The sequence below is a fragment of the Amblyraja radiata genome, chromosome 21, assembly GCF_010909765.2.
Source record: "Amblyraja radiata isolate CabotCenter1 chromosome 21, sAmbRad1.1.pri, whole genome shotgun sequence".
In the NCBI taxonomy this organism is placed as follows: domain Eukaryota; kingdom Metazoa; phylum Chordata; class Chondrichthyes; order Rajiformes; family Rajidae; genus Amblyraja; species Amblyraja radiata.
Window position 1 is genome coordinate 36511441 of NC_045976.1, and position 27256 is coordinate 36538696.

A 27256-nucleotide genomic window follows, 5' to 3' on the forward strand; every position below is an offset into this window, starting at 1 on the left:
TCCAGAGATTCACCACTCTCTGTGTGAAAAATGTTTTCCTCATCTCGATGATCTCAAAGATTTCCCCCTTATCCTTAAACTGTGACCCCTTGTTCTGGACTTCCCCAACATCGGGAACAATCTTCCTGTATCTAGCCTGTCCAACCCCTTAAGAATTTTGTAAGTATCTATAAGATCCCCCCTCAATCTTCTAAATTCTAGCGAGTACAAACCGAGTCTATCCAGTCTTTCTTCATATGAAAGTCCTGACATCCCAGGAATCAGTCTGGTGAACCTTCTCTGTACTCCCTCTATGGCAAGAATGTCCTTCCTCAGATTAGGAGACCAAAACTGTACGCAATACTCCAGGTGTGGTCTCACCAAGACCCTGTACAACTGTAGTAGAACCTTCCTGCTCCAATACTCAAATCCTTTTGCTATGAATGCTAACATACCATTCGCCTTCTTCACTGCCTGCTGCACCTGCATGCCTACTTTTAATGACTGGTGTACCATGACACCCAGGTCTCGTTGCATCTCCCCCTTTCCTAATCGGCCACCATTCAGATAATAGTCTACTTTCCTGTTTTTGCCACCAAAGTAGATAACCTCACATTTATCCACATTATACTGCATCTGCCATGCATTTGCCCACTCACCCAACCTATCCAAGTCACCTTGCAGCCTCCTAGCATCCTCCTCACAGCTAACACTGCCCCCCCAGCTTCGTGTCATCCGCAAACTTGGAGATGTTGCATTTAATTCCCTCGTCCAAATCATTAATATATATCGTAAATAGCTGGGGTCCCAGCACTGAGCCTTGCGGTACCCCACTAGTCACTGCCTGCCATTGTGAAAAGGACCCGTTTACTCCTACTCTTTGCTTCCTGTCTGCCAGCCATTTCTCTATCCACATCAATACTGAACCCCCAATACCGTGTGCTTTAAGTTTGTATACTAATCTCTTATGTGGGACCTTGTCGAAAGCCTTCTGAAAGTCCAGATACAACACATCCACTGGTTCTCCCTTATCCACTCTACTAGTTACATCCTCGAAAAATTCTATAAGATTCGTCAGACATGATTTACCTTTCATAAATCCATGCTGACTTTGTCCAATGATTTCACCACTTTCCAAATGTGCTGCTATCCCATCTTTAAGAACTGATTCTAGCAGTTTCCCCATTACCGACGTTAGACTAACTGGTCTGTAATTCCCCGTTTTCTCTCTTCCTCCCTTTTTAAAAAGTGGGGTTACATTAGCTACCCTCCAATCCTCAGGAACTACTCCAGAATCTAAAGAGTTTTGAAAAATTATCACTAATGCATCCACTATTTCTGTGGCTACTTCCTTAAGTACTCTGGGATGCAGCCTATCTGGCCCTGGGGATTTATCGGCCTTTAATGCATTCAATTTACCTAACACCACTTCCCGGCTAACCTGGATTTCACTCAGTTCCTCCATCTCATTTGACCCCCGGTCCCCTGCTATTTCCGGCAGATTATTTATGTCTTCCTTAGTGAAGACAGAACCAAAGTAGTTATTCAATTGGTCTGCCATGTCCTTGTTCCCCATGATCAATTCACCTGTTTCTGACTGCAAGGGACCTACATTTGTTTTAACTAATCTTTTTCTCTTCACATATCTATAAAAGCTTTTGCAGTCAGTTTTTATGTTCCCTGCCAGTTTTCTTTCATAATCTATTTTCCCTTTCCTAATTAAGCCCTTTGCTGGACTGAATTTCTCCCAGTTCTCTGGTAGGCTGCTTTTTCTGGCTAATTTGTACGCTTCATCTTTTGTTTTGATACTATCCCTGATTTCCCTTGTTATCCATGGATGCACTACCTTCCCTTATATATTTTTTTGCCAAACTGGGATGAACAATTGTTGTAGTTCATCCATGCAGTCTTTAAATGCCTTCCATTGCATATCCACCTTCAACCCATTAAGAATCAATTGCCAGTCTATCTTGGCCAATTCATGTCTCATACCCTCAAAGTTACCTTTCTTTAAGTTCAGGACCCTTGTTTCTGAAATAACAATGCCACTCTCCATCCTAATGAAGAACTCAACCATATTATGGTTACTCTTGCCCAAGGGGCCACGCACAACAAGACTGCTAACTAACCCATCCTCATTACTCAATACCCAATCTAGAATAGCCTGCTCTCTCGTTGGTTCTTCTACATGTTGGTTTAGAAAACTATTCCGCATACATTCCAAGAAATCCTCTTCCTCAGCACCCTTGCCAATTTGATTCATTCAATCTACATATAGATTGAAGTCACCCATTATAACTGTTTTACCTTTGTTGCACGCATTTCTAATTTCCTGTTTGATGCCATCCCCAACTCCACTACTACTGTTAGGTGGCCTGTACACAACTCCCACTAGCGTTTTCTGTCCCTTAGTGTTTCGCAGCTCTACCCATATCGATTCCACATCCTCCAAGCTAATGTCCATCCTTTCTATTACGTTAATCTGCTCTCTAACCAGCAACGCTACCCCACCTCCTTTCTTTTCTATCCCTCCTGAATATTGAATATCCCTGGATGTTCAGCTCCCAGCCTTGGTCACCCTGGAGCCATGTCTCCGTGATCCCAACTATATCATAGTCATAGGGAATGCTAGAATGTTGCCTGGGTTTCAACAACTAAGTTACAGAGATAGGTTGAATAAGTTAGGTCTTTATTCTCTGGAGCGCAGAAGGTTAAGGGGGGACTTGATAGAGGTCTTTAAAATGATGAGAGGGATAGACAGTTGATGTGATCAAGCTTTTCCCTTTGAGAATAGGGAAGATTCAAACAAGAGGACATGACTTCAGAATTAAGGGACAGAAGTTTAGGGGTAACATGAGGGGGAACTTCTTTACTCAGAGAGTGGTAGCGGTGTGGAATGAGCTTCCAGGGGAAGTGGTGGCGGCAGGTTCGTTGGTATCATTTAAGAATAAATTGGATAGGCATATGGATGAGAAGGGAATGGAGGGTTATGGTATGAGTGCAGGCAGGTGGGACTAAGGGAAAAAAATTGTTCGGCGCGGACTTGTAGGGCCGAGATGGCCTGTTTCCGTGCTGTAATTGTTATATGGTTATATGGTTATAGGGTGGGTGGTGACTGAGAAAATCCAGATGACACAATTGCTGTCAGTGCCAGCCCAGAGAAGCTGTGATCACAGGTAATCTGTCTGAAGGTGGTATAAAGGGAATCTAAATGGAAACAACTGAGGGCAGAAGAGAGGTACTGTAAGGTTCAGAGCATTGCAGGTGCTGGACATCTGAAATTAAAAAATGCTGAAAATACTCAGCCAGTCAGAAAGCTATTGTGGAAAGAGAAAAGCTGAATTAGTATTGAAGGTGAATGGCTTGCAACTAATTTGACACAGTCAGAAAAAACTGATTATCTAAAATTATTGAATTTGGTATGGAATCATGATAGGTACAGCATTCTGATAGTATCCAGCAACTGATGCTATAGATCTGAAAATGAAGTAATGGTTCAAAAGAGGTGTATTTTGTAAGTATTAAAGTCTTGCTGGGTTATAATAATACATACCGTCAGTTACAACAAATAAATGTTATACATGCATCGATTCCAAAGTATTGAAATGAGATAAAGGCAAAGAAAACCACGTAGGAAAACTGAAATAAAAATAAGTTTTGAGCACTGGTCAGTTAGCACCAAGCAATGTTTAGTGGGAGGTACACAAAATTGCTGGGGAAACTCAGCGGGTGCAGCAGCATCTATGGAGCGAAGGAAATAGGCGACGTTTCGGGCCGAAACCCTTCTTCAGAATGTTTAGTGGGAATTCCTTTGTAACTGGAAGCTTGAAGAAAAACCTACTACAGGTGCACAACCTTTTATCCGAAAGCCTTGGGACCAGACACTTTTCGTAATTCGGAATTTGTCGGTCTTCGGAATGGAAATTTTTTTGCGTAGATTTTAATGGCTGGCTCAGTGGTAGAGTGCTCGGCTCATATCCGCAAGGTCGCGAGTTTGCGCCTTGATCCCGGCAATTCCTCGGTCGCGAGTTTGAGACTTCAATGTAGTTTTTTCTTGCAGAATAAATGTCTGTATGAAATGCAGTGTGTTGAATGAATTCCTGAATTTATAAATGTGACCGCAGCATTGAATCACCTCTCGCACTCATGTCACCCTAGCGGGGCTACATGCCCTTAGGCGGGGACATTTTCACACTCTTATATCCGTGTGCAGCAGAGGCGACGTGCGTTTGGCGCCAAACGTGAGCTTTGGTGTGCAGACGACATCCTGGAAAAAATGTCCGGTTTCTGCCAGGTAGGCGATATACCCTCCCGGGCGATATACCCTCCACTTCTCTTTTATGAAGGGGATTTAGTTCCCCTTTCTTCCAGGACCGACCGGAGGTTCCGCTGTCACCTCTGCGGGCCGCCCTCGGTGAACGCTCACTCAACTTTGTCTTGGGATTCCTACTCTCCCGCGCAATGTAACCTCACCTTCTCTTTTATGAATGGGGATTTAGTTCCCCTTTCTTCGAGGACCGACCGGAGGTTCCGCTGTCACCTCTGCGGGCCGCCCTCGGTGAACGTCCTGTCTCCCTGTCCCTGGGATAGTAGGGGGCGATCAAACAGCACAATCTCCCCCTCCAACTCCAGAGGAATCCGCTCCCCGATGGGCCGCTACGGCGACAAGTGGCAGTTCGCCCACAGCCCGAGCTGCGCGACCCCAAGAACAAGACGTACCTTGCACACCATCAGCTTCTGCCCATACGGGGAGCGTGTTCCTCTGGAGTTGGAGCGGGGCTGGGCTGGAGTTGCTGATCTGGGATCTCCGTTCTTGCAATGGGCCTGGGGGTCGGTGTCCCGATGAGGGGGCTGTGGGCGAACTGCCACTTGTCGCCGTAGCGGCCCACCGGGGAACGGCTTCTGGTGGTCCTGATGTCTCCGGCCAGTTTGCAGTTTTCCTCTGGAGTTGGAACCGGGCTGGGCTGCTGCTGGCTGTGGGTCTCTGGGATCTCCGTGCTTGCAGTGGGCCTGGGGGTCGGTGTCCCGTTGGTCCTGACGTCTCCGGTGACTGGCACTGACCTGCTAGCATTGCCGACATGAAGACAGTGCAAAGCCCCCGCGGTGGTGCAATGGGCGGGGAGCTGGAGAGGGGAGGGAAGGGGTCACACACATGGCCGGGAAGCAGAGGGGTGTAGGTGGGGTGAAACTGAAGGCAGCGACAATCTGCTGCTGCTGCCCGCTGAGTTAAAAAGTTCCCACGCAAGACTCACGCGCTACCGTGGGAACTTTTTAACTCAGCGGGCAGGCAGCAGCATATTGTCAATTATTAACCCTCCCGCGCAATATACCCTCACCTTCCCTTTTATGAATGGGGATTTAGTTCCCCTTTCTTCGAGGACCGACCGGAGGTTCCGCTGTCACCTCTGCGGGCCGCCCTCGGTGAACGTTTTCAAGGACCTTTCTTCAAGGACCGAAAAAATGTCCGCTATTCGGAGGTTTTCGTTATTTGGATCTTCGGATAAAAGGTTGTGCACCTGTACTTGGCTTTTTAGGAAGATAAGCTGCTTATTAATGAGAGAAAAGGACAACTTGTAAAAGTCAAGAATCACATATGCCAATTACTGTCACATTGAGGAGGTTTAATAGCTGTGATATGCTGGCTTTTAAAGCTAGTACAAAATTCAAGCTATCATTTGAAAATGGGTTGCATGACTAAAGTAATAAAATCGGCATACTCTTCATGAAGTCGCGGCTGATACTCATGCCCAATGTTTAGTTTTAATTGCAATTCCTCAGGCAATTAAAAATCACGCAGAGCATAGACGAATATGTAAGAACTGACATTTATTCCACACAAAATCCCAATAACCACCTCCAACACGAAGCATTCTAACCAGCCACTGTTGACTTTCAGTTATATTACCGTTACTGTATTCTTCACCGTCAGTACCCTGGGGGTCACATTAACCAGAAACTCGACTGGTCCAGCAACATAAATATAATGGCAACAAGAGCAAAGCAGAGGCTGGGTATCTGGTGGTAAGCAATTATCCCGATGGTACCTCAGACCCCCTTACAACATTTGCATGATGCAAGTCAGAATTACGATGGAATGTCATTCACCTGAAGATGAATATCTATACTTGCCATTTAGTATTGGAGAGAAGTTAGCTGATATGATTCTCAAACCCCCATCTTATATTATCAAGTCAATGTCAGTCAGGAATCCAGTATTATCTTTGCTTTTTGTTGAATTAGTTATTACATTACTACTGTGTTGCATATATTCTAAATTACCTATTCAACTCGTGTAATAAAATGGATAATGAAAATCTTCAGTGTAGATTTTACAGACATTTCATTGTGTTTGGCACACTCCACTAAGATCAGAGGGTGTTGGTGTGTTGCATCAGAAAAATATGCTGCGTACTTAACGTTTAAAATGCACACATTCCAAGCTCCACTTCATGAATTTAAAAATCACTCCCTGACGAGCTCAATGCGTTTTACGCACGCTTTGATAGTGAGAATACTGATGTGCCTTCCCGATCCCCCACTCGCTGTGATGGCATTTCAGTCTCAGTCACAGAGGCCGACGTCAGGAAATCCTTCAGAGGGGTGAACCCCCGAAAAGCACCTGGACCTGATGGTATACCCGGTCGTGTTCTAAAAACCTGTGCGGACCAACTGGCTGGAGTTTTTACGGACATTTTCAACCTCTCACTTCTGAGGCCTGAGGTCCCCACCTGCTTTAAGAGGGCATCAATTATACCAGTGTCCAAGAAGAGTAAGGTGACGTGCCTCAATGACTATCGACCAGTGGCACTAACGCCGGTGGTGATGAAGTGCTTTGAGAGGTTGATCATGGAGCAAATCAACTCCTACCTCGACAAAATCCTGGACCCACTGCAGTTCGTTGTGGGAGGAAAACGGCTACAGTGTGGTCAGCAATTGCCATCTATACAAAGCGGGATGCAGGGGATTTGTTGCGACATCTATGACCAGGCTATTAAAGAAAATGGGGGTGGAGGGTCGTTCCCTCCAACAAGCAATCAAATAATTATCAAATTCTGCAGAAAAAAGCAGCAATTGGATTTAAATCAAAAGGAGAGATAACAATTGGGCTGCAAGACTTATTACAGGGATTGAAACATCAAGTCCTATTAGCTCTACTCTACATTGATATAATGTAATGCAGACATCCCATTCAAAAATCAAGATGTCTGCTCTTCAAATAAATATAAAATCAAGAACAGTCTGAAGAAATTCCACATCACATCAAGCAACTGGGAGCACATTGCACTGGGCCGGCGCTCCTGGAAGAAATCCGTGCAGGAAGGAGCTGCACTTCACGAAATTGAACTACACCATGTCACAGAGACAAAGCGACAGCACCAGCATCAGAGAGAGAGAAGGGGGCTCAACGACTACCAACCACCGCCAGTCTCGACTGCCCACATTGCACCAAGGTGTGTGGACATCTGCAGACCCACAAGGTAGACGACCCTATGGAGAGAACAGTCATACTCGTTTCGATTGACCGCCGATGATGATGATTGATATAGAATATTCAATGCAAATAAAATTGGAGTCTATTCATCACAAAGTTATTTATTCCTGTCAAAGGTTAACCTACAAATGCAGACATCCCATTCAAAACTCAAGATGTCTGCTCTTCAAATAAATCTAAAAGTTTGGGAAAAAATGTGAAAATAAAAACTTTGTAACAGAAGAGTGCCAACCTTTAAAGGCTTTTGGGAGATTTATAATTCATTTCTATGATCTAATTTGTGGCTAGGGCTTGTGAACAATATTCCCAAAAAATCCAAAATATTACATGTAGGAGATAGAAACAGTATGTTAGTAATTTGATCTCATGGTTCCTGATGCCAACAAATCCTTTAATTCATTTATTGCTCTGTGCCCCACTGCTAACCATCTGTTACCTCAGATGTGTCCAAAGTACGGCTCGTTTGGTTTAGAAACATTGGGGCAGAAAGATGAAGTAAGCTTTTAAAAAAAAAAAAAACAGACTACTTTACAAAAATGAGAAATGTATATATTAACACCAGCAAAAAAAAGAATTTGATCTCAAAGAACTTTCCCTCTAAATCACATTATAAAGCACCAGCAGTGTTGACAGTATTAATGATGAACAAAGAATAAACTGCGATTTCATGCTTTGAATGACACAACATATTAGTTTTTGGGATGTCAGAGACACTAGCAAGAAGAGCACTAATTGCCCATCTGTAATTGCTCTTGATGAGGATGTCGTGATGAGCCACCTTTATGAACTGCTGCAGCCCTAGTGCTAAAGTTTCACCCATTCTACAATTTGTTCAAGGGTTCCAGAATCATATTTAACCAAAGCACCGTTCATCATGATCAACAATAAAACTTAATTATGAGAAATAAATATGCGTTATTTTCTAGAAGGTAAATGGATTCCCAGCCAGTAGCATATCTGTTGTATATGCTTAGCAATTTCACCTTTGCTGTTTAAAGTAGAAATGTGCCTCTTGAATTGAAGGCAATAAAGCAATTTCAGCTGATTTGAAATTAAATTGGTAATGGAGGTTTGAGGGAAGGGACCCTTGAGTGACGTTTCACAGCAATGTGCGTTTTGCTGTTATTGACCATTAATTCTCCATGTCAGAAAGTCACACAAGCTTGGTCAACGTTTTATTCACATAGCTAAAATATATCAAAGCCCCTGAACGGAATTAAATTCATATTTACTGGCGTCTGTTTCAAACTTGCACTTTGCATTCTTGATCATGGCTGTCTGGGGATATCTGAAAATATTGTATCACATAATTATTTTGTTCCATTCGGTAATTTGTGTACGATTATCAAATTTCTTCTGAGACATCTCGCTTCAAAGCTGATTTATCAAACTGTTGCTCATCACTCCACCTCCTAACCCCAATTATCAGCCAAGTTGCACTTCATCCAACCTTTGCTTATTGTAGTACTGAAGAAAAGTTTGAAGGGAGAGTAAGCATTTCCCTAAGCAAAGGGAAATTGTAATTTTTGATTGATTTTAACAGATCAGCTAACAACCATCAAATTAAGTGTTGTGCATATAGTTCCTGGATGATAATGGCGATTGCTTGAAGAGAGTAATGGAAAGAAGAGAAAAAAAATAAGATTTTAGCAAGATTGCCCCTTGGGTGGGGCTGTAAAGAGAATCTGCCTTACATTTCATAGTAAACATGTGAAATAGTGATCTGTCCCAGTATAAAACTGTAACTCAACCATGGCCAACCTGAATCCCACGTCCTATTTTTATTCCATAAAAAACATTTTTTTGTGCATGCTCTTGTTCAGAGAATCCTTTCCTGGGTGGTGGTATGTGTCCACTCTAAACGACATTACAGGCAGGGGAAAACACTTGCTAAAATGTGGTTGGTGCATTTCAGTACAGTATAGTAATAGCACCATTTTGCATGTCAAGAGTCAAGAGTGTTTTATTGTCATATGTCCCGGATGGGGCAATGAAATTCTTACTTGCTGCAGCACAACAGGATATGTGAATATGTAAACAATGGGGGAAGAGAAAAAAAAAGAAAAAGTTCAATAAATAACAAATATAGTGCAATAATAATATAGTCTTTTGCAGTTCAGAGCTCAGAGCTTGTTCGTTGTTGTGTTTAATAGCCTGATGGCTGCAGGGAAGAAGCTGTTCCCGAACCTGGACGTTACAGTTTTCAGGCTCCTGTACCTTCTTCCTGATGGCAATGGCAGTTGAAACCAAGGTACAAGATTGCTGTTCCATCAAGCTCTGGGATTAAAAATCTTGGTGTAATTGATGTAATTTTAAATTGGACTAATTTAGCAATGGTCATGTGGAGTATTTAAAGCTAAGTTGTCCTGAAATTATTGTAGTGCTCCACTGGATGCTCATTGGTATCACATTACCTCCTTTAATATTCCATACAGTCCAGTGCAGGTATGGTGTAAAAATGGACTGAATAATGAATTGTAAAGCTACTTATACACATTATTGTCATTAGTGGGTAGGAAGGAACTGCAGACGCTGGTTTAAACCGAAGATAGACAAAAATAGCTGGAGTAACTCAGCGGGACAGGCGGCATCTCTGGAGAGAAGGAAGGGGAAAATTCACCCATTCTTTCTCTCCAGAGATGCGACCTGTCCCACTGAGACTCCAGCTTTTTGTGTCTATTGTCATTAGTGGATCAGGGGAGTTTATTATCACCAATATAAATTCCACTGTTGTTTTTGTGGTTAGGTTGAGCGCACTCTGTGGATTGTAATTCTGGGCCTTGGAATTACTAGTCTGGCAATTGAACCATACCCACAAGTACGACTGCGGTAAAGGTGGGCCCCTATGGTAAAATTACCCAACTCCCTTTCTCCACCATCTACCTTATGACAAGGCTGACTTCATCGCTGACTTCAGCATTCTCTACAGGACATCAATGTGCTACACCTTAAGACATATTGTTTAAGGTACAAACTTTCCAGACTGCTGTTGAGTTTTGGCATTTGTCATTAGGCTTGCATTTGAGCTGATTGGAGCTGGAAATATTCCTTAACTTTTAACTGTGGCAGGGAAGTTTTCAATTAATTCATGAGATGCGTGCATCATCAAAAATGTTTGCCCTTCGAAATGCCAATGGGCAAGTGATAGTTGACGTGAGCTGCTGCAGTCCATTTGGAGTTATTCCAACAATAGTGAGCAGGTCAACATGAACTGCTGCAGTCTGTGTAGATTTACTTCAAGAAAGCTCCTAAGTAGTAGGTAGATGGCACACATTCATGCGTGAAAAACCATTAAAATTACAACTGGAGTATTGAACAAAAAATCTGATTTATTCCTTGAAAAACTTTCATTTGGCCTTTATTTTGTGAACTGTGATCTTTCGATTGAACTGCATTTGACTTATTTAATCCTATTCCAACCGCTGCTTCAAAGGTGCAGCTTCAAGGTTCACTCCAGGACGTGACCACACAACCTTATCATTTTTCAATGCATTACTAAAGTAATTGTGAAAGATGCAACATTAAACCAACATTGTTCCATCTTTTCATGACTGCAGTAGTTCCCCTAATCCCCTTTACAGTGACCATCCAATGATGTCCACAAAACCATTTAACCTTGAGATCAAATGGCTACGATCTTATCTTCTCATTCTCTCTCTTCCCACATATAAAGACTTTTGAGCATTTTTTTTCAAGATTTAATTCAGTGTAACAACCCATTGAACATAGAACAGAATATAGAACATAGCCAGGAACAGCTCCCTTCACCCACAATGTTGATGCCAAGTTAAAGTAATCTTCTCTGACGGCGCTTGATCCATATCCTTCCATTCTCTGCATATCCATGTGCTTATCTGAAAGCCTCAAATGCCACTATAATATGTGCCTCCACTACCACCCCAGCTGTGCATTGCAGACACCCAACACTCTCTGTGTAAAGAACTTGCCCCGCACAACTCCTTTAAACTTTACCCTCTCACCTTAAATCTTATGCCCACCCGTCTTTAACACTACCACCCTGTGAAAAAGTGTTCTGACTGTCTACCCCATCTTTTGGTTTTGGTGGGTGAGAAGTAAGAAAGTTTTTAGTGACTTACCATTGATGTTCATGATAATTTGTTGAGTTTCCCATGCGTGAACACTACACTGATGTAAACACGATGTAAATAAAATAGGTTTATGTAAGTATACTTTATGTTTATAAAGTATCCTTATCGTCTTTACAATAATGACACACAAAAGCAGCGCAAGAGTTAATAGGAAATTGTCATGCCTTCACTTTGTGATGGCCAGAATTAGCTGCCACAATGATGGACAATAAAATTCATAAATGAGAATGGTTGATTTGAGAAATTTATCAGCCACATTATCATCGAAGTGTCATATCAATTCTGAAGTTGTCTAAATTAAATGAGTATTTGCTGTTGTCAACAGTAATAAGTGGCATTTTTCCCTTCCCATCTCTTCCAAGATCATGGGCATGCAGGCCTTCATCTGTGTGATTAATTTGCTTTTTGATTGTTTCAGTATCTGCACTGTTAGGACTTTCATTTTCTGCTCTGTCTTTTGGTGATTGAGTAAACACACAAACCAGTTTTGTATTCAGGTCACTGATTGACGCCGGATTAGTGGCAGCTCTGTGTGCTCTTTCTGAAGAAAGATTATTACAAACATCTCCTGTCAGATGACATTTTAATAATTTAATGCAGACTGCAGTGAAGGAATATTTATTTCCTTCCCCTTCTTTCATTCCTTAGCTATGGGATAGATCAAGTGAGGTAAGAAATAGAAGCAGGAAGGAGGGGAGATGTAGGGGGAGCCAGAATCATAAAGTACAAACCTTACTCTTTAATACAAACAGGTGACCTTTTAAGTGTGATGCTGTGGAAAACCAGATTCCTGTATGATAGGAGTTAACAGAACACTCAGTATGCAGAAGTTTGGATTGGTACCGAGATCCTTAAGTCCATGAATTGGATGCACAGAGAAGCCCTGTGTAATTGGCAGAAGAAGCAACTCATCTTACAATAACCTACCTGACCTCCCGGTGGCTCAGCACTTCAACTCCCCCTCCCATTCCCAATCCGACCTCTCTGTCCTGGGTCTCCTCCATTGCTAGAGTGAGCAACAGCCGAAATTGGAGGAACAGCACCTCATATTCCGTCTGGGGACCTTGCGTCCTTATGGCATTAACATTGAATTCTCCCAATTTGGCTAGCCCTTGCTGTCTCCTCCCCTTCCTTAACCCTCGAGCTGTCTCCTCCCACCCTCCCATCCGCCCGCCCTCGGGCTCCTCCTCCTCCTCCCCTTTTCCTTCTTTCTTTCCCCCACCCCCCATCAGTCTGAAGAAGGGTTTCGGCCCGAAACGTCGCCTATTTCCTTCGCTCCATAGATGCTGCCGCACCCGCTGAGTTTCCCCAGCAATTTTGTGTACAAACCATTAACACTGTCAGGCAGCTCCTGCCCCATCTGCAGAGGAGCCTGCAGTTCCCACATAGACATATTAACCGCTGAAAGCCACAGCTAAAGCAAGCCGTCCTTGATTCTGAGAAACTGCCAAAGAATAATATTATTATTATTAATACTGGTTCACCTGGTGGAGATAATTTAACACAAAATTTCATGTTCTTTCCAACTCATTTTTTGTCCCTCTTAGTTGTACCCACAATTGATTATACCGTTTTGGAGTGACAATAAAGGAAATTTGCATTCCATTTGTAAGAAGGTATTTGTGTGACACTACAACTGCTCTTATCATGGTAGATAACTGTTTGAAATTTCACTGATTTCAGTGAAGAATTTTCTTCTTTTTTGTCCTTTGAACAGCATGTCAAAGATACTAATACCATTTTCTGTGAGAAGCACACACGGTCAAGGGACAATAACACCTATAACTCACCAAAGCCACCCAAAGGTTCTTGAACAGGAACTTGATCAAACAGAGTTTAGAATCCCAGGAGCTGGAGACCAAAAGTGGAATGATATAATTTTTGTGAAGCCCAAGATTAAAATGGAAGTAACATAGATGAGGTGGAGGCTACAGATGTGGATGAGGGGACAATATGGAGGAGTTTGAAAACATGTTTGAGAATTTTAAAAACGAGAATTATTACATATATCAGTAAACAGCTGAATAACAGGTGAAATCTATGATGCAAGTAAGGACATGCGGTAGAGATTTGAATAACCTCGTTTAACTTGACAGGGGCACAGTTTATAGGAGATGTGCGGGGCATGTTTTGATACACAGAGGGAGGGCAGTGAGTGCCTGGTGCCTGGTGGTTGAAGCAGATACATTAGTGGCATTTAAAAGACTTTTGGACAGGCATATGGATTTACAGAAAATAGAGGGATATGGGCAGGTTGATGTGATTATCTTGGCATCATGTTTGACACAGACATTGTGGACCGAAGGGCTTGTTCTTGTACTGCACTGTTCTGTGTTTACACAAAGGGAAGCAAGGGAAGTCTGCCAGGAGTACAATGAAATAATCAAATCTACAGTTAGTTATAATGTGGAGGAAGGTTTCGGTGGCAAATGGATGTTACAGAATTTAAAAGTACGTGGTCAGCCCTGGAATGGATTTTGGGTGTGAAACACAAAGAAGATTGTGTTCAGATAGCTAGAATGGAGAGGGATGAAGTTGGTAGTTGGGTAACAATTTGTTTTGGTCTTTCCAGTACATCTTTGGGAACGATTTCTGCACAACTGCGAGACAAAGAGTGGGGGAAATATTTACAAATATCACTAAAAGCAGGTGGTCACGCCTAGATAATCAATTAAATACCTAAATTACATATTAAGCTATATCTTTGTCTCACAGGAGTACTCTCTCTTGAGGATGATTGCCACACCATTTATTATAAGGAATGCATAAATCACAGCCTCTGGAGCCATGACCACAGAATAACAGACAGTTAAAAACATCCTTACCACTGGGTCCTTACGTGTCATTTGTAAGATTGTATTAAAACTCTGGGAAATTTGCTCTTCTGGTTAATCCAGAGTTTAGATCCAAATTCAACATTGTCACTGCCACAAGGGGCTAACATGATGGGTAGCATGGTGGCGCAGCAGTAGAGTTGCTGCCTTACAGCGCCAGAGTTCTGGGTTTGATCCTGAACACGGGTGCTGTCTGTACGGAGTTTGTACACTCTCCCCGTGACCTGCATGGGTTTTCTCTGGGATCTCCGATTTCCTCCCGCACTCCAGTGGCGTACAGGTTTGTAGGTTAATTGGCTTGGTGTGATTGTAAATTGTGCTTGGTGTGTGTAGGATAGCGTTGCTATGTGGTGATCGCTGGTTGGCATGGACTCGGTGGGCCGAAGCACCTGCTTCCCTGCTGTATCTTTAAACTAAACTAAATCTTCAATCTCAGTGGTATCTGTAAAACATCAGGTAGAAACAAAATTCTGGAGTAACTTAGCAGGGCAGGCAACATCTCTGGAGAAAAGGAATAGATGACATTTTGGGTTGTAACCCTTATTCCGACCCGAGACGTCTTCTTTCTGTCTGAAGAGGGGTTCCGTCCTGAGGCGTCACCTTCTCTGTCCAAACCTCATTTCCCAGTGATCACCATAGATTTAATCCCCATCATGTTTGCTGCTCCGTTAAATTTCTCACTGTCCCATTTATCAGATCCCTGAATTCTCCTCTTAAATAAACATATTCAGCTGTCCATAACATGTCACTCATCCATCATTGACAACCATTGTTGCTCTACAGGAACAAGCAATAAGATGCAAAAGCTAGAAATCTGAAAACATAAAATGTTGGAAAGACTCGGCAGGTTGGGCAGCATCTGAGGAGAGAGAAACAGAGTTAATGTATCAGCGTAGGGGCCCTTTGACAGAACTTGGAAGGAGAGAACATATAGATACTGCAGATGCTGGAATCTTGGGTAGATGACATACTGAGATGGTCAGGCAGCATCTCTGGAGGGCACAAATAAGCAACATTTTGGATCGGGGCCCTTATTCAAACTGCTTTATCTGAAAGAGGATCCTGAGGTCCTTTAGAGGAGCTGCCTGACCTGCTGAGTTACTTTGTATTCTAGTAGAGAAAATCTGTCATTTTTCTGTAACAAAAAAGAGTGGGGTGGCTAGAGCAAAGCGAGTATCTATGATAGGGTGAAACCAAATGAGTTCATGTGGCAGTTAAGATAAATTATGCTCCTTTATCTGTATTAACCACAGGGCTGTAGGACATGGCCAGCTGGCCTGGCTACACTAAAGAAAGAAGAAAAATAAGCCAGGTCAAAATCACAGGAGGGTGACTGTAGAAATGTGAACATGTGATACAGACAGAAAGAAAGTTGTCAAATTTGGTATTAAGCCTGGCTAACTGCAACTTGCCCAGATGGAAGAGAAGATGTTGTTCCTCAAGCTTGTGTTGGATCTCATTGTTACCTTAGAGGAGGCCTTGGATAGGGAGAGGTGATGCGGAGGAGATTAAAAGTGACAGGTGACGGGACTCGAGGTTGCCCTTGTAGATTAAACGTAGGTGCTCCTTCAATGTGATCACCCAATTTGTTTCATTTCTCCAACATAGACTCCACGCTGTTGCAGTACACTGGAAGAAATGCAAGTAAATCACCACCTTGTCTGCAAAGACGTTGCTCCACACTTGTTTTCACTCTCTCAGAGCACTGAATATAAAATATCATTTGTTATTTGAACCTTTCTGTAACCATGCATCCACTGGTGTACCCGCCAGTTCTCAGACTCTGCCAATTTATCATTCCAGAAGACCCTCTCTTTATACAGCCATTGATGCTAGTCCCATCACACACTTGAGCTTTATTCCCTGACACCACAACTCTAGACTCAATTTCTATCCTCCTCTAAAAGCCTTGTAAAAAAAATGTAACCACATTTTCTATTACCTCCCTTTTTCTCTTCCACAATGATGTATCATTTCCTTTATCACCTCTGCAAACTGCCTTGGTTATTTTCCACATTACAGATTGCAAGTTGTGCACATTCTTCTCCCAGCAGAAACTGCAATATCATTTTTTTTTCCATTTTAAAAGAAAATCAAATGGTTTGTGTCAGCGTGGAGCTAAATTGTGACTGCTGCACTTTGTTTCGCTTGTGAATCTGCAATCTCCATGGATCACCAAAATCTCCAGAAATGAATATAATTGATAAATGACTTGGTATCTTGAAAGGGCCTCTGGAGCAGTTGGTAATTCCTCACAAAAAGTGTCAGATGCAGTTTGGGGGTTTATATTAAGTAACATTTTGAAATGTGAAAGAATGCAATTTTCTTGTTGAAAGGCTGTGGCACACTACATGTTTGAAGACGGGAATAGAGAATCATTGAGGTGTTGACATTGCTTCTAATGATGCTCGTTATTTCAACTAGTTTAGTTTAATTCTAGTATTTAATCTATCCTTCACCAGAGGGAATCCTGTGCAACAGTTCAGTTTCGCCACCCTCTTAGGATCAGCACAGTCATCTTGCAAGAGCTGCACAATGGATTAGCTTCTCCTCTATTGCACCCACATTAGGTTAGCCGGTTATTTACCCCTCGTGCAGGCAGTCATTTAGAAACATAGAAACATAGAAAATAGGTGCAGGAGTAGTCAATTCGGCCCTTCGAGCCTGCACCGCCATTCAATATGATCATGGCTGATCATCCAACTCAGTATCCTGTACCTGCTTTCTCTCCATAGCCCTTTAGCCACAAGGGCCACATCTAACTCCCTCTTAAATATAGCCAATGTACTGGCCTCAACTGCATTCTGTGGCAGAGAATTCTAGAGATTCACCACTCTCTGTGTGAAAAATGTTTTTCTCATCTCAGTCCTAAAAGATTTCCCCTTTATCCTTAAACTGTGACCCCTTGTTCTGGACTTCACCAATATCGGGAACAATCTTCCTGCATCTAGCCTGTCCAACCCCTTAAGAATTTTGTAAGTTTCTATAAGATCCCCCCTCAATCTTCTAAATTCTAGCGAGTACAAGCCAAGTCTATCCAGTCTTTCTTCATATGAAAGTCCTGACATCCCAGGAATCAGTCTGGTGAACCTTCTCTGTACTCCCTCTATGGCAAGAATGTCCTTCCTCAGATTAGGAGACCAAAACTGTACGCAATACTCCAGGTTAATGGAGATGGATAAAACCGTATTACTTATGTTACTCAATTCATAATTGATGTTCATTGTCCTTTAATAATCTAGTAGTTTAATGCACTTGAGCAAAGCGCACGAGATTTTTGATGATTTGAAAAAGAACCAGGGATTCAAAGTATCATTGAATTACATTTGGAAAGATATTTTTTCACAACAAATGATTAAATACAATTGTGGATATACATTTAATGGGAGACTTTGTAAGGGGGAAAATTTTAAGGAAGATTAAATGTTGAACAAAAGACACAGCACATGGTAATGGAAGGAATTGCCTTTAGCGCTATGCTGTGTCGTGAATTTATATGAGGAAAGAAGTAGTGGGGGTTGTGGGAAGCTAGAATAAGTAGGAAAATACGATCATATAAGTATTGGCTCAATGAATAGAGTGTATGCAATGTTGCAGCATCAGTCAGAGAATTTGTCGTTGTAAGCTCCTGTGAAGCGTGTTTCTAATTTCACGCTTGTATCTGTCTCACTGGCTAAACCTTGGTTGATGATATCCTCACTTAACTTCAGTTTGCCCCTATTCATTCTTTCTTCCAAGAATACTCCTTCATAAGTAATTATTTTCTAAACTGTTGTTCATTTGTGATCAATAAGCCACACTGATATGCATAAACAGGAGGTACCACAAACTGAAGAGTTTTCATAGATAAAGAATGTGTTCACAATGAAAATGTAAAAGCCTGAACTCAAATGTGTTCTGTTGCTTTGTTTTATTAAATAGTTGCCCAGAGAATGCATCATGATATTTCACACTCTCTTTGTTCAATTCAGCTTCACTGAATATTCAAATAATATTTCACAAGAATAAAACCATACTATTTGTGACATTCAAATCATTAAAAAATATGAAATCCTTTCATTAATAATCTGCATAATTATTTTTAGCTCCAAAGGTTGTAATGACACTGGAGAAAAAAACTGGAATGCACTGAAAGGGATTTCTGCAAAGAGACAACAGTAAGATCTCTGCCAGCCTATAATTGAAGAGAACTGAGATCAGGTCCCCACTAACCTGATGTAATTTCTACTTTCTCTCTGTTCCTGAGAATGACGGAGGACAAATTATCACATATTTAAGGTGGAGATAGATAGTATTTGACAGATCAACGATTTGAGGGATATGAGGAATTGGTACAGAAGGGAGCTGAGGCCCAAATAGATCTGCACAATCATATTGAACAGTTGCACAGGATTGAGGGGCCTGGTGGCTTATTCTTGCTCGTATTTTCTCGTGCTCATGAATCATTGTCTCCAAAAGGGGAATGTATAGAACTTTTTATATATATATTACCATTTGCTTTAAAATAATGTGTAACAAGACAGCTGACAGAATTTAATAGTGGTATGCAGCCTGCTTAGAAAATAACACAGTTGATGCTTTTTATGATCTAGATCCAAGTGTCTATGGTTTAAAAAGCCCATCTAGCATAGCAAAAATATATTGCCATCCTGAAGAAGGGTCCAGATCCAAAATGCCACCTATCCATGTTCTTCAGAGCTGCTGCTTGACCCACTGAGTTACTCCAGCACTTTGTCTTTCTTTGATAAACCAGCATCTGCAGTTCCTATTTACTGCATTGAGCACATTCTGTCTATTAATGGGTCAGCTGCACCTAGTTGCGATTCAACCATTTGGTGCTTTGACCATGCACTAATATATTTCAATCCATACAATGAGCACATTTGGATTCATTACCTTTCCATATGTCCCTTCTATTTGTGATGCCATTACTTACTCAAGTGCAACTAAAGAAACAAAACCTTATTTTATCATATAACACAATGCAGATACTGCAAATTACAATGAAAACAAAATGATAGAAAATGTAGGCAAATACAGCAACTTTTTCATACTCTGAAAATATTATAGAAATAACCAGATCATTTAGTTTTGTTTCTGATGTGTTATCTCTACAAAACAAATGGAGTACCATTTTGATATAACATCTTGGGGAACCCGGAGAATTGCCATTCATGTTTGTATTTTTTTATAAACCAAATCCTGTAGAACATCTTTTTTTTAATTCTGTGTACACTGAAAAGATGTTTGCAATGTTATACTGTGAAATTTTATTTCATTTCCAATAAAGCCTGGTTTACTGAAGAAATGAGCATGATGCATACACTTCTGAAATAATTATTGTTTGTATTGAATTAAGCCCAGTACAACGGATTTCAAACACTGTTGCTATCCTTTTCCAAGCAGATAAATTACGCAGGGTCACGTCTGCCTGAGGGACTGTGTCTGGTTCTGTATTTCCCCTTTCTACTACATTAAAAGTGGGTGGTAATAAATGTCTTCAAACATCAGGACTGGTTGTGTAATGAGGAAGTGATGCTGGAAGAGAAAAAACAGAAACAAATGATGAATCCTATCTCTGCTGACAAATGATTTTTTGATGTCGGCTTGCAATAAAATTAGAAAAACCTGTCTTTGTATTGGAACTCTGACCGAGGCATTGAACAGCAATCAAAACAGCAAATAAACGACTCAAAATATCGTTCCTAAATAAAAATGAGCTTTTGGGCTGAAACGATCAAAAACTGTTATTGATTCTTACAGTTGTTGTGTTCATCTTTATCGATCTGATAAAGAAAGATAAATCTGAGCCCAAATGAGATTACTGTGCGTTAGTGCGTCAGACCACAAGGCCAATTATGAACCATTCATCACTGCAAGCAATCACCCATCTCAGTGCTCCTGTCTAATCACATCACCATTGATTTTTATCTAATACAACAGACCTCGTCTATCGCAATAATGTGTATCCTAAGACCTGCTGTGGTGATGGCTGGGCTAGACTTAGTCCCTTGGAGGGAACAGGGTTATAGTTCAATGTAATTTTTCTTCACTTACTATGCTTTACTTTGTCTCACTGCAGAGTGCCCAGTTCTCCAAGCTGACCACTGAAGAATACCAGAAGGCAGTTAGTGAAGTGGAGTCCAAGTTCAAGTAAGATGCATTGTTTGGTTTTATATATAGCCTTTTCTTAAAAGCGAATCTGATGTTGCCGTTAAGTCCTTTAAGTCTTATGTGTGCGCTCCATTTCACCCAGCAATCATCATGATACTTAGGTTACTTCTCTTAATATTTATTATTTTCATCTGAAATGTAACAGCATGGGAGCTTACACTGCTGCTGAGATTTCCTGCGCCTTCTGTACAACTGTGGGGAAGTAATGAGGTAGAACCTACGCAGTGATCTCCTCTTTTATTTCCTGCTCCAAGTCATCATTTAGAAAAACAATGCTTAAAATTCTGAGGTTAAACCAGCAAATTCTGGAAATGCCTATCAGATCAGTCAGCCTGTCAAAGATACGAATGGAATCAGAATGAGTGATGTTTCACCAAGTGGCCACATCTAAATCACTAACCATCGTTCCACCTTTCTCTCTGAGTTGATCTGCTCTGTCTATTTCAGACAGTTTTTAATTTCATTTCAAACATGTACGTACACTTTGTTCTTTCACAATCGTGGGCTTGTTTCTCAGAAACCAGCATTCTGCTTATTATAACAAGATTCTGGGTTAATTGGGAATAAAATGCAATGATTCAAGTAAAATTAATTAAGAGATTTCCTTCCTTCTTCAACAGCTGAGGTCCCATTGTCTTCTCGGGTAGCCTTCCTATATTTCTGCATTTAGTTTAGTTTAGAGATACAGCGTGGGAACAGGCCTTATGGCTCACCAAGTCCACACTGACCATTGACCACCCAAACAGTAGTACTATGTTATCCCACTTTCACATCTTACACATTCGGGGCAATATAGAGAAGCCAATTAATTTACAAACTAGAATGTAGGAGGGAACTGGAGAACCCGGGAAAATGTACAAACTCCGCGGGATCACAGAGAAAATGTTACAGGGAGAATGTACAAACTCCGCACAGACAGGATGGAACCCAGGTCTCTGGCGCTGTGAGACAGCAGGTCTACCGCTGCGCCACCGTGTTATAAAATGACAGAATGAAATTGAATTGCACTACGGGAACAGGCCATTTAACCCAAGCGATCAATGGCAATAATGTTGTTCTATTTGTGCTTCCTGCAGTCCAATATTATCTATTAGTATATACATCTATTCACTCAGGTTTTTATTTCAGCTTCTTTAAAGGTGACAGCAATTCAGATCAGAGAGAGGGAACCACAATGTACCTCTTTATTCCTAATATCTGCTTGAAGGAGAATAAATAGTACACACGTCACATGAATCTGCAGATGCTGTAAATGTAGAGTTGGGTAATTTAGAACGGTAATTAAATCAAATAATTGTGAGCTGATTTATCAGCCAAATTAATGTCATTTTTGAAAACTGGCACAATCAAAAGATTGCATAATTCTTTGTAGATCTGATTCTTAGATACAATCTGTGAAATCAAGAAGCTGCCTGAGTTTTAAAAGATTATTAATTAGAAGAAAAAGGTCAGACTCCACATCCTTGTGATCATGGGAGAGAGTGAGCTTGAGTAAGAGTTTAACACACAAGCATGTAGGAGGAGTGGTGCATTTGGGGATTAGGATGAATAAGAGAAGGGAGAAACCTAGCAGCGGCACGGCCAGAAATAACATTTGTCAAACAGTTGTATTCTTCTTTTCTCCCCTGGAATGAATAATATTGTGCAAGACATTTGGTATTGATGTTGTGCCTCAATGATAAACAAGAGTTGTTTCTTGTATCCTGAGAGCTGAGGTTAATCATTAGACCGAACCACATTGACAGGATAATGTCAAATAAATCACAACTGGCTAGAATGTGCGTGATAATGTCTTAGGAAATCGGCCTTGCACAAATCAAGTAGGGGCATTCTTGGCCACATAAAACATTTCCATTATAAAGGGTCAATTAGCTGTCTGGACTGACTGAGCCATACTCCTTAATGTGAATCCATTTTACTGAGCATCATTCAGGCTGATGCTGCATGAGGTTACATGTATAGTTATAACTCTTTGAATAGTAAACGAACCATTAGGAATTTTGACGTTTACTATCCATCAGGATTTCAGCAAGAAATTGTTGTGATTTTTTTCGACAGTAATTTGTGAAGGACAATCTTTAGCCACTGGGTGACTGCTCTATAATATAGCAGTCAGCATATAGTAGTGAACAATATCAAGTAAATGTTACATTGCAGGGGAACTGGGAAACCAAAATTTTCCAAATGTTGTTTGATTCTCTTTCAATTTTATTGATTGTTTCTGCAAATATGCTTTGAAATTCAATTGTGAAGGTTAAACATTACACTTCTGTATCTATTGCATTGGGCCAGGGAACACCAAATACAGCTTCCCATTTCCAAGGAACATCAAAAACAGCCTGCCAAGAGTTTATTTTGGGGCCAAGAATGCACCGAATAAAAGAGAGACAGACTGGTCTTGCATCACATACATGTAACTGAGACTAGAAGAGGGTGAAAAATGTATCTTAACTGGACACTGGAAAGTACAGGAAAATATCTTTCAAAAATCTGCTGCTTTTTGTCCAGCGAACTGATGTGCTGCAATGCTGAGAACTATATTCTGCACTTTGTTTCTTCCCCTTCCCTCAATCTATTGTACTTGAGTTCGACCTGATTGTATTTACCTATAATATTATCTGATCTGATTGGACAGCATGTAAAACAAAGCTTCTTGCTGTACCTCAGTACACCGGATGATAATGAATATAAACCTATACAAGAAAACCAAGTGCTGGAGGAATCCTGCATGTCAGGCAGCAGCTGCAAATGGAAATAGACAGATGTTGAGATGCTTCTTCCAACCTAAAATGTTGTTTGTCTATTCCTCTCCACAGATGCCGCCTGAACTGCTGAGTTCCATCGGCATTTTGATTTTAGCATTAGCGGTTTATTGTCTGCTTTTTTTCCCCTTATTGTTTCCTAAGTATTATTAGCATTCTCATCAGCACCAGTGATTTCTTTTGTTTTTGATAAATGTACGTAGCTGTCGCTGTTTCCAAAAATAATGGGATGCGGTAGAGGTGGAGGTAGACGCTTGATTTGAAAGAATTTCATGGACAGCTGTAAGTAAGAAAACATTTAGCAGGTGGCATTGATCTGAAAGCCAGGAGAAGCCCTTCACATAAATTAACAGCAAATTTACAGGCAGTGTGAAAATACTTGTATATATCTGGATGAGAACAGTGTGAGTTTTGATCTGCCAGCTGCGTAGGATTCATGATCTTGCATTTCTTCCCCTTGTTTTGCCGTCTTCTGAAATGCAAAAAGAAAATATCTCTTGATGCATTTTTGGGATTTTGGATCAAGTGACTTAATGATGATTTATATAGGTTGTAAAGGAATTACTTTGTAACAAAAGTAGCAGCACAAAAATTTAGCTCTAAGAATTTAGCATTCCCACTTATGCAATAAGCATCTTTTCTCTTTGTGATATATTTCTTGGATCTAGCATGCATTAAGCATCTTTCCCAATGTGGTATCTCTTGGATCTAGTTGGTAATGTGGCACCACAGATACAGAATACTATCTGCATAGTCCATACCAACAATTTAAATTCTATTTACACTGTATATAAACCTACTTGAATACATCAAACTCTTTGAGTGATTTTAAATTAACGTGCGTTAAAATGGCTTACTTCAATAATCAAATTGCAAATAGCATATAAACTCATTTGATATTCTGAGCAATTCATGCCTATTAACTAACCACAGACCATTCAATTCCAATTTTAGCAAATTATTTTTCCCTAAATAATGTCACAAAAAATTTGCTGAATGCTTATCAATGAAACGTGCACAGCTCCAACTGCCTGCTTTTTTTTCTCTATTGTAAATCAGATGTTGAAAATTCAAGATAATAATTGAACTCAGCATTTGATATTATTAATGATTGAAGAAATCTTTTGTTAATAATGTTAAATTTGCTCACCAGTTGCAATGTAATATTCATTGTATAATTCATATCATTTGATTGTAGTTTGAAACATGTCTCAAAATAGCTGTGTTTGCAGAGTAGTGAATGCTTTACATTAGTGGCTTTAGCTAATGGCCATAACCCATGGCCGACTAGCAGACACTTGTGTCGAGGATGGTCTACTAGCTGCAATGCATGGTGCAACACAATGCTTCCTTCCACACCTGAGCAACTCAGTGCAGAAGTCAGGAATGCACCCGAGATCAAATGCGTGCACATCTGGAACCCGCAGCTTGAGGAGTAAATGGCGGCAGACACTCTTGCGACATTTAAGAAATATTTCGATGTGCATTTGACTCACCGAGTAATAGAAGGCTACAAACAAGTGCTAGTTAATGGAATTAGTATAGATAGGTGAATGCAATGCACCAAAAGGCCTTTTTTTGTGTGTTGCTAGATGCTTTCAATTTGTTAAGGAGTGATTCATAATTTTTGGATAATCATTTGAACCTGTGAAAAATATATTATATTCTAAGATCTCATTAGGATCTTTTGTTAAAACCTGCCGTATATGTAACTTATTGAGCAACTTAAAAATGAGCTGGAATCAATGGGACATCTGAATTAGTTTTTCAAACTGAACCGTTGCACTCTGAAGATCCCCACCTTTCAGCTGAAAGCATAATGAAGAAAGCCCATCAAATCTATGTAGACAAAGTGTGCCTGATCCCAGAATCTGAATCCTGAGAGAGCCGTTATTGCACGCAGACCATTGTGATTTCATTTCCTGCTCTTTATTGCCCTATTTTATGGGGGAATAAAATAGTCAAAGTCCGATGTGTTTCATATGCTGTGAATGATGGAGTGTTAAGGTGTGTTATAATTAGCAGTGTTACCCAAACTGCAGCAGCCTTATGCAGTAGATAAAACAATAATGGATACCTGGGACTCATTGTAAGACAGTAAATTATATCATAAACTGTGCAAACTAAGTGAGAGAACCTTATAATTAATGTCTGCCCCATGAGATTTCATTATAACTCTAAAAGCACTCCCTGGTAATCATGCATATTTTGCTGGGGTTTTAATGTAATTTTATTTATATTTGCATCCAAATTGTTTCTTAAAATTTGTTTCAGCTGCTTTTGTGAGTACTAATCTGGTAGGTTAACATATGAAGTGAGGCAGTGGTAAAAGATGAGGTATTAAGTGACTGAGTAATTCACTGAATTAATTATTTGTTCCATTGTTGGCACTGTTTGTTTGCACGTTTAAATTGAAGGTCCAAATGGTTTGGTAAGGATTGATTCTGATTATATATTCTGATGGCATAATGTACCAGAGCATTGTTTCTCTCTTGATACTTCCTGCTGGGGTAAAGTCTTAATGGCACATTGATCCTGGTAAGCTGCCATTATTCACATGTGACTTTGACCCTGAATGCCAAGGAGCTATGAAACTATTTCCTAAGTCAGCCAACTTTCAAACATCCTGCAAAACAATCAGAGTAGACGTTCTACCTCATTGTTCCTTCCTACCACACTGCTTATTTAAGGTCAGCAATAATGGACCTCCTCCATTATCTGACCTTTCTGTCCTGGGCCTCTTCCATTGCCAGAGTGTGGCCCAGCGCAAATTGGAGGAACAGCACCTCATGTTTCGCTTAGGTAGTTTACACCACAGCGGTATGAACATTGACCTCTAATTTTGGATAGTCCTTGCATTCTTCCTCCTTCCCCTCCCCTTCCAAGTTCTCCCACACTTACTGTCTCCGCCTATTTCCTTTCTTCCCCCCCCCCCCCCCCCCCGACATCAGTCTGAAGAAGGAGCTCGACCCAAAACGTCGCCTATTCCTTCCCTCCATAGATGCTGCCTCAACCGCTGAGTTTCTGCAGCGTTTTTTGTCTACCTTTTAAGATCAGCAAGTTTGCTTTTGGATCTCAGGACCACAATATACATGGACCATCTTCTCGCCCCTTTAAACAATTGGCCTATTGATCAGGTCCAAAATTAGGCTATTTCTGAGAAGAGGCAGGTACTATCACATTGTTTAAGAAGCATCAGATGGGTACATGGATAGGATAGGTTTGGAGGGATATGGGCCACATGCAGGCAAGTGGAACTAGTATAGCTGGGGTGGAGCTAGTTGGGCCGAAGGGCCTGTTTCTGCGCTTTATGACATGACTCTATAATGTGATACTTGTTTTCTAGTGGTGGATTTTATTGTCATATGTACCAGTAGTGTGAGGTGCGGGTACAATTAAAATTTTGCTTGCAGCAGCATCGCAGGCACATGGACTCAGACAACACAAAAAAACATAAATGACACATAAAGTATACAAATTGTCCAAGACAGTAAAAATAAATACTCAGAAAAAATAAATCCATGGTAGTGCAAGAGGTGATCGGTAGTGTTCTGTTGCTGAGGTAGGATTAGGATTATGCAAGTCAGTTCAAGAACCTGATAGTTGTAGGAAAGTAACTATTCCTGAACCCGGTGGTGTGCAGCACCAGGCATCTGTACCTCCTGCCCCATGGTAGCAGTGAGAAGAGGGCACGGCCTGAATGGTGGGGATCCTTGATGAGAGATGTTGCCTTCTTGAGGCAGCGCCTGATGTGGATGGGTTTATTGGTGGAGAACTGACTCCATCGTTCTCTGCAGCTTCTTGTGTTCCTGAGCATTGAAATTACTATGCCAGCCCAGATTGCAACCAGTCAGGATACTCGCCCCATTTATGTCATTGACATAAAACTCAGTTTTTCAAGCCATC

At 41.0% G+C, this 27256-nt stretch overlaps 1 protein-coding gene across 1 annotated transcript in view; it reads left to right on the forward strand.

Moving 5' to 3' along the window:
• The window catches only part of chchd3 (coiled-coil-helix-coiled-coil-helix domain containing 3), a 224566-nt gene that overhangs the window by 161263 nt on the left and 36047 nt on the right, over positions 1-27256 (forward strand). Inside the window, exon 6 of the mRNA XM_033040094.1 lies at positions 20497-20567. Coding sequence (XP_032895985.1) covers positions 20497-20567 — 71 coding nt within the window. The remainder of the gene's footprint in view (positions 1-20496; positions 20568-27256) is intronic.